This window comes from Frankliniella occidentalis, unplaced genomic scaffold, assembly GCF_000697945.3.
Source record: "Frankliniella occidentalis isolate FOCC.00 unplaced genomic scaffold, Focc_3.1 Scaffold13, whole genome shotgun sequence".
NCBI lineage: Eukaryota > Metazoa > Arthropoda > Insecta > Thysanoptera > Thripidae > Frankliniella > Frankliniella occidentalis.
Window position 1 is genome coordinate 292,531 of NW_026267143.1, and position 7,582 is coordinate 300,112.

At 51.7% G+C, this 7,582-nt stretch overlaps 2 protein-coding genes across 5 annotated transcripts; one reads left to right on the forward strand and one right to left on the reverse strand.

Annotated features, from left to right (window-relative positions):
* The first annotated feature begins 66 nt into the window (after positions 1 to 66).
* Positions 67 to 4,093, forward strand: LOC113210280 (keratin-associated protein 19-9b-like). Its single transcript, XM_026428171.2, has 3 exons — positions 67 to 216; positions 1,754 to 2,054; positions 3,938 to 4,093. The coding sequence occupies exons 1-2, from the start codon at positions 202 to 204 to the stop codon at positions 2,045 to 2,047; spliced, it is 309 nt and encodes a 102-aa protein (XP_026283956.2). The 5' UTR covers positions 67 to 201; the 3' UTR covers positions 2,048 to 2,054; positions 3,938 to 4,093.
* Positions 4,094 to 5,383: 1,290 nt separating this feature from the next.
* LOC113210267 (elastin-like) lies at positions 5,384 to 7,576 on the reverse strand. Of its 4 annotated transcripts, none has more exons than XR_008010783.1 (4): positions 7,277 to 7,576; positions 6,975 to 7,202; positions 5,685 to 6,178; positions 5,384 to 5,542 (listed from the first exon to the last, which is right to left on the reverse strand). XR_008010783.1 is itself a non-coding variant. In XM_026428158.2 (4 exons), the coding sequence occupies exons 1-4, from the start codon at positions 7,356 to 7,358 to the stop codon at positions 5,429 to 5,431; spliced, it is 753 nt and encodes a 250-aa protein (XP_026283943.2). In that variant the 5' UTR covers positions 7,359 to 7,576; the 3' UTR covers positions 5,384 to 5,428. The 4 variants fall into 4 exon arrangements, 3 of the variants coding, with proteins under 3 accessions (XP_026283943.2, XP_026283942.2, XP_052119646.1); XM_026428158.2 differs by having other exon boundaries at positions 5,781 to 6,178; positions 6,975 to 7,164; positions 7,308 to 7,576; XM_026428157.2 differs by having other exon boundaries at positions 5,781 to 6,178; positions 7,308 to 7,576.
* Positions 7,577 to 7,582: the final 6 nt, after the last annotated feature.

A 7,582-nucleotide genomic window follows, 5' to 3' on the forward strand; every position in this document is an offset into this window, starting at 1 on the left:
GTGTGTGTGTGTGTGTGTGTGTGTGTGTGTGTGTGAGCGTATGTCTATGTGCGTATATTTGTGTATGTTTGCGTGTTTGTGTGCTACCAGGCGGGATCCTACTCCTCCTCCTATATAAAACCTGCACGGTTGGCAGAGTGCAGTTTGTGTGTTGTGCGTCTCCTCTGCAGTAGGAATTGTAACCCCAACCAACCAGTCATCATGATTTGCAGGCTTGTGAGTGGCTATGGAATTGTACTTTTATAATTTTAGAGAAAAGTTGTGTGCGTACGTTGGTCAATCATTTGCATGCAGGGTGAAAATATGGTTCTTGCAAACAAAGAACACGTTCACCAAGTTATTTGTGATAACAATGTGTGCATGTGCAGCCGAGGCGGGTCCATCGTAAAATCCTTTCCTACTTTAAAAAGTTTCCGTGACTTAACGACCAATAACCATAATTCATTAGAGCTCCACCCAAAGTGCAAACCCACGCGAACTGAACTGGACCGCACGTGAGCCACACTTGGCGGTTCTGACCCAGTGCTCTGCGGATGATTATCACTACCCAGCAGCCGATCAGTCTGTCGGCTGCTGCAATACCAAAACTTTGGGAAAGAGAAAGTTAAGTCTCTCTTCAACGCCCGTCGTTTGTTATTTTTCCTCTCCTTTTCGTCTGGATTTGATAGGACGTTCGTTGGCTGCAACACGCCGGAGAGGCGAAGAAAGTCTTTAAGGTTGACCCATTCTACCTCCCCTCGGATATAAGGTCAATAGGCCGAGGTGGCATTCGGATAAATCCCTTTCTGATGGAGACCCGTATAGTAGAGGCCTCGTCGGCCACAGCAGCTGCTATACGAAAAGGGAAGCAATCAAAGAAAACGGTCTGCGACCAATCAGATTTCATCGTTTCCCGATCTGCTTCTCTCTCTCTCTCTCTCTCTCTCTGTCTCTCTCTGTCTCTGTCTCTGTCTCTGTCTCTGTCTCTGTCTCTCTCTCTCGATCGAATGATGAGCCTCATGAAAGAGTGGAGGCACACCCTCCCTTCCTCCTCCTTACCACCGGACCGAACACCGAGCGCTTGAAAAGTTTGTTCCGCGGAGAGAACTTTGCTAAAAGTCTCTGAAAGTCACTCGAACTAAACACTTGGCAGTAATTATTATGTCCCTCCGGTCATACGCCCGTGACTTTGCACATTAATAGAAAAATGTCATTATACGTTTACCCCGGTGCCCCCAAACGCTTGTTTAGCTGCGTAGAGAGTGTTTCTGCCGTTCTAGTCATTGTGTGCCACCTTGTGCACAGCCCCCGTTTGCATATCTCCACATGTGCGCATGGTAAAAAGGTTTTTCTTGGATTCCAAGACTATTTCGTGAATTTCAAGGACAGGTGAATAATTTCCAGATCGACACTTGAAATCCCAGAATCTGCCTTGGAACCATTTGCTTCCAGGAAACAGCCTTGGAATTTTTGGTTTGATATGCAAAGGGTTGCCTTGGGATTACCAGACGAAAATTCTAAGGCTCTTCCTCGGAAGAAAATGGTTTCAAGGCAAATTCTGGGATTTCAAGTGTCGATCTGGAAATTATTCACCCGTCATTGAAATTCACGAAAAATAGTATTGAAATCCAAGACAAACTTTTTACCGTGCGGATCTTTACCTCTCTACTTGGTTGATTCCTTTTTTTCGTGGATGTAGTAGTATACCTAACGGGTAAACCTGCTTGTACGATAAATTACGGTATTCTGATGATTCCGCGCCCTCCGCTCGCAGGTCGTCCTCCTCGCCGCGCTGGCCGCCGTGTCCGCCGGCTATCTGGCCAGCCCCTACTACGGCTCGTACGGCTCGGCGTACGGCGGCTACGGCGGCTACGGCGGCTACGGCGTGCGGGCGGCCTCACCGTACGCCTACTCCTCCTACTACTCGCCCTCGTACTCGCCCTACGCCCTCTCGACCGGCTACTCCTCCGGCTACTACTCGCCCTACAGCGCCTACAGCTCCTACAGCCCGCTTGGCTACGGCGGCTACAGTGGCTACAGCGGCTACGGAAGCTACCTGTACCGGTGAACAAAAGGTAAGAGGTGTCCCGGTGTCCCCTACCTTCAAGAAGCCGTGCCAACGCTTGCCTGGCAGACAAACATGCCGTGCTTCTCTGCTCCACGCTTTCAGCTACCCCTAACCCTCGCATCCTCCCACACATTTCTTCGCGACAACTTTGCACCTTCGCCTCCGTCCAGGCAGAGCATCCGACTTCGGTCTTTAATTTCCCCCTTCGCCGAGCGAGCAGCTCGTGGGGTCCGTGCCACGCCGAGGCGGCGCTCAGCCCTCAGCCTCTGCTCCCTTTCACTGTCTGCTCGGTCCGTAAGAGGCTTTCAGAGGGGCTGCAAAAGGGGCGGGGCAGGTCACCCCTGCCGTGTATCGGTACGCGCTCGAGAGAAATGTGCCATCAATTTGGTCATTTGGTCGGGTGCTGTTTGAAAATTTCCCCGTGCATTGAGATACAAATTAGTACGCTCTCGCCTCAGTGGGCGGTGGAGGTCTCCCATCGCGCTCTGGTGGTAGCTCCCCTAGTGTTTCCGACGCACGCGCTTCCGGCGGATCACGTGGGTTGCTGATCCAACCTCCCTTCATTTCCGGTTTCCGGTGAATGATTTGGAGACCTATTACTATTGTGAGCGGGGAGACGACTTGTTTGAACGGTGCGCTCGATCGGGTCCTACATTATTGCAGAGGATGGGCGAAGGGGATACGGTTGCTGAAGAGGGGAGTGGATCGTGCAAGCAAAAAACTATGTTCATGATATAGGTACATTTCCCAAACGTTTTGAAGGCACTTGTCCCTAACTTCAATTCACTTCAATCCATTCACTCGCCAAACAAGTAATTATTATTCTCTACATTGGACTTTGTCTAAAATGTAAAGCATTGTACGAGAATAAAAAACAATTTGTTTTCTGTGTGTTTAAACTGCAAGACTAGCTTTAGTTTTGCAGTTAAAACTTTCACCTTAATATGCAGCTTGAGTTGCAGAGCGTGCGCGTCGTTTCGAAACCTGACCAGCTGCAAGAGTCCGTAAATACTTACTTAGTTTGCTTGCGGTAAACAAAACTCGAGTGTATAATGTGAAAATATACCTTAATCATTGAAAAATACGCTCGACCTGCCTTCTCGCGTGCCTTCCAGCTGGGTGCCGGGTACGACTCTACAGAGGGGTGGGGGGTCACGCGTGTCATTCGGAGAGATTTATGGTTTTGGACAATGTTCGCGTCAATGTTTCCCACACGCAGGCGGTGCAGGCGGCGTGGCCTGTTCGGTGGTGGTGTAGTGCATCGCCCCGCTCTGCCCCGCTCTGCCCCGCTCTGCCCCGCCCCGATACGCCCCGCCACGTCCCACCCCTCACCCAGATCCGCCGTGGCTGGTGGTTGGTGGGCTGTTGCGCGGTTGACTGAAATTCGCAGGGACGCCAAGCCGTGTGTCAAGCCGAATGTTGCAGAAGTGATCTGTAGTGTTCCGCGGGTGGACCCGTGGCCCACTCCGTATCATGGCCCAGCTGCACGACTGCAAACCCTATTCGAAATCGAATAAAATGTGTTAGACGAGTCCTCCGCCCAATCAAAGCCAGCACTTGCAGGATCGCCCTTTATCTGTCATATTCACCGAAATGTTGCTCTAAGGGGGTGGGAATTATTTTCTCGGGAGTTTCTTGACCTCACCCAATTGAAGTGAGGACCATCACTCACCATTACATGGAGTGATAAAAAAAATCTCGCTCGCAGAACGAGATTTTTGGGGTCACTAATCAAGCTCAAGCTCTCATGAAAGCAACAGATCTGGGTCTCGGTCTAGGATTTAAAAAAACGGAGCCAAGGGCACCATGTTGTGGTGCTCGCGCTGTTCTAAGGTTTGAAAACCATAACGCTCAACCAATAATTTTTCGTTTGCTTTTCTTCTGTTTCAGCCACAGCATCTGTCCCTCTCTCTTTCCTGCAACTCCAGCGCCAGTATAGGCCCCTTCCTCACTGTTGGCACAGAGACAAATTTCGAACAAAATGTGCAATGGTCCCTTTTGAGCTCGCAACAAATGTTGAAAGGCAATAAAAGACAACCAAATAAATGGTCGATTATTTTTGTGCCACCACACAACACACCGACGTGCTCAAACAAAGTCATCTGATGGTGAAAAACATAATTTTGGGTGACCCACGTGGAAAAAATATGACTCCATACGCAAAGATTTATTTATTTTTTTAAAAAAAGGTTAATTCCAGGTGAAAAGAATGAGCAGACCAAAGTTTTGTTGTCATCACTAACACCACCTTTACCTAAAGATTAAGAAATCAAAATTAACCAAACCATCATGCACTGGAAATCCAACTGTGTAGTATTTCCAGCAAACTCATGATAAGGGTGTGAAAATTAATTAAATGAAAAATCGAAATTACTGCACATTGTATTGTTTTTTTGGTTTTTTTTAATGCCTCCATGTACATAGTATGTGTACTAACAGGAACACCCGGATTATGGTGATGGTGGTAGGGCTAGTTTTAATCAAGACGCCTCTTTTTCGACTAGACTAAGGACATATTTATTTATTTCCCTTTTCCTGTGGAAACTTGTATTTAATTTCTTTTTCCAGCGCGCGGCTGAAGCGCCATCATGGCACCGTTTTGTAATGTGCTGCAGGGAGGAGAGCGAGTCGTGGCGAGGGACAAACAGCGTTTACTGCAAGGCAGTGCAAGAGGGGTCGTTAGGGGGCCGCCAGACATTCCGTGGCGCTGCGGGGCGCGGCGGGGCGCGGCGGGGCGTGGCGGGGCGCGGCGGGGAATGCCAGAAGCCTGGCCCATCCCATTTTACGACGCTGGTCGTGGCGCGCTGCCCTCCGGGGCTCGGCTGGTTCGGCCCTGCCACCCCCGGACGTCCGTCACGCCGAGCTCCGCCCCTTAACGTACTGATAACGGACTGCGGCGATTACGAACCGCGTGGAGTGAAAGGTACCCCTCCCTCCTCCCCTCCCCCGAGGGAACACAACCAGAAGTCGGAAAATGGACTCAGCCCGTGCGGAGAGACCCAATGGTTTCCTGCCACTGCTGTGATGGTTCCTTTAAACTCGTGAAGAGCGGCTGGCTAGACATTTCGATGTGCATCTAGCGGCTCTACACAAACACTGACAACAATATTTTCTGGCTAGCTCGAAACATTTGTCTTATGCTTCCAACTTTGTCCCACCTAGAAAATGAGAATAGGTACAGCCTCCTAACTGAATACGTTTCACCTTAATGGGGAAGGCCAAGTTTTGTGGCAAAGTTGTATGTTTTTTGTTTGTTTTTTGTCTTGATTGTCTTAGGTTTGTTTTGCTCGTTTTGTTTGTTTTTAAACGAAACACCACTGCAGAAAAAGGCGAAAATCGTGCCACCCTTTAAAAAGCTTTTAATAGAAAGCCGCACTTGAGTTACCGCAGAGAGCGGCCACCTTGCTTTGACGACGCGGCAACATTATCCGCCGCGCTCATTTGCTGGTACCGCCATGCCCGTTCAGCGTTCATATGGTTTATATTTGAGTTGACCTGCAGTATGATTAAGTCAGGTAAGTATAAAGTCCGCACAAGGTAAGCGCACGTCTCCAGCAGCGCGGGCAGAGGAAGTTTACAGTGTGGACACTACTGCTGCATAGTCTTTACTATGGGCACATATGTGTCTCTATCTTACGTCTTAGTCAGGGTAGCGGCAGCGACCGGCGGCCAGCGCTAGCGGATGGGAGTCATGTTCACCCGGTAAACTCCCTGTCCCCGCGCCTCCTCATACATTTTGCTCGCCGTCGAGGTTCTGGTCCTGAGGTGCCGTCATAGGTGGGTTCCCCTCAGGGCCGGCACCGGGTGCAGCACCAGGGCCGGCGCCAGGGGCGTTTACTGGGGTAGCACCAGGGGTGGCACTGGGGGCGGTACCGGAAATTCCACCAGGACTAGCACCGGGGGCGGTACCGGCCCCTGCAGCGTGCCTAACGTTGCCCGCGCTGTCCACGTCCAGGGCCACCTTGATGCCCTTGCCGACGCGGCCGGCCTTGTTGACCAGCGCCGTGCCCAGCACCTCCACGCCGTGCACCACCGTCTCCTTGATGGCGGAGTAGGTCTGGCTCAGCCCGTCCATGATGCCGCGCCGCTCCGCGATGCCATTCGAGTGCAGCGACTGCGGCGAAGCTGAGCCTGGAACAGGCACCCAGTAGAGCGGGGGTCGCAGACTCGAGCAATCCCCTGAGCCGCACCCGCATAGGCCCTACGAGCTCTGCAGCAAAGAGTGTCGCGTCGGGGCCCTCAGCGACCGACCATAGTAGGCCTATGGTTAGGGGGATCATCCAGGAAGTAGGTCCACCATTCACCGTAGAGATACTGCCCAGTTTAGTCTATGCAAGCTCCCATAGCGCCTGATAGGTGGGCATCATTTGGCATGCAGTGCACGCGTGTACTGCGGTGTGGCCTACCCTCAGTCTGGCAGGCGCTAAGATCCCGTCATTGTCCGAATACACTGGTAAAACAAAGGTAGGATCGAGGGTAGCATATCCTACCTTTAAAAGGCACTAATGCTCCGAAGGCATTACAGTTTTTGTTGTGTTTTTTTTTTCGAAATATTTCGTTCATATGGAATAAAATTGGATTTTAAGACCTATTTTCGTAATCTAGGCAAAATTCCGCGTCGAACGAGAACGAGCCTGGCATGTGATGATGGGGATCTGATCAAAAATGGCATAAATCGATAGAATTGATTGCACTTTTTCACTTGCTTTTCATTTGCTGACTATCAGAACCCTATCACATAGGCTCGTTGAAAATACACACTTCAGCACCCCGAAAACGGGTTTAGCACCCCTGGAAAAGGGGGGAATAGGTGTCACACACTTCACTTGGAGAGCAAAAGTGGTAGTGATACGGAACTTGCATTGTGAGAATGTGTAGCTGAGCAATGTTATCATGACAACCCCCAACCGGCTCACACCCTAGTTACCTGCGGTGCTGCCCGCCCCCTCCGGCCCCCCTGCGGAGGGCGTTGCTCGTGCCTCGGCAGCACCTCGTCGCCGATTTCCGCCGCCCCCAGAGTCCTCGAACGTCCTCGTGTTGATATTGCCCTCAAACAGCTTGACGGCCTTGGGCGATGGCTTGTGCCTGCCGGCCACCTGCGCCGCTGCTGCCGATCTCTGGGCGGGTAACAGCAAGACCGGCGGGCCGGTGAGGGCTACCCAGTCAGAAACGAGTTGATCGACATTGACGCGGCTTCGGACGCGACGCAAGAGGTTTGCAGATGTATACCAGCGTTATCAGCACGATGACCACGCCTCACCTGCACGCTCACGGCCAGCACGATGAAGGACGCGAGCCATCTTCTGTCCATCACCAGCTGCGTCTCGAACGTCTCGAGGTCCCGCCTTGCCTATTTCACTCACTGGTACATATAGGCTCGGCGCTCACGACCCACAGCAGCAGAAACCACCGGCAAATAAGCGCAATGCCTCTAGGAGGGCCCGACAGCCTCCCGCTGTGCTCCGGATGGCGTCCTGGTGTGAACCAGCGCGGCAACCCCAACCACCACAGTGACGGCCGCAGTGCAGGCGGCAT

Bases quoted from the DNA above. Each gene is read 5' to 3' on its own strand.
- LOC113210267 (XM_052263686.1), bottom strand. From the start codon at position 7,358: ATGGACAGAAGATGGCTCGCGTCCTTCATCGTGCTGGCCGTGAGCGTG. The intron at 7,203-7,276 runs GTATACATCTGC...CTGACTGGGTAG, and splicing joins TCATCGTGCTGATAACGCTG to CCCTCACCGGCCCGCCGGTC. The intron at 6,179-6,974 runs GTAACTAGGGTG...TGCCTGTTCCAG, and splicing joins GGGGGCGGGCAGCACCGCAG to GCTCAGCTTCGCCGCAGTCG.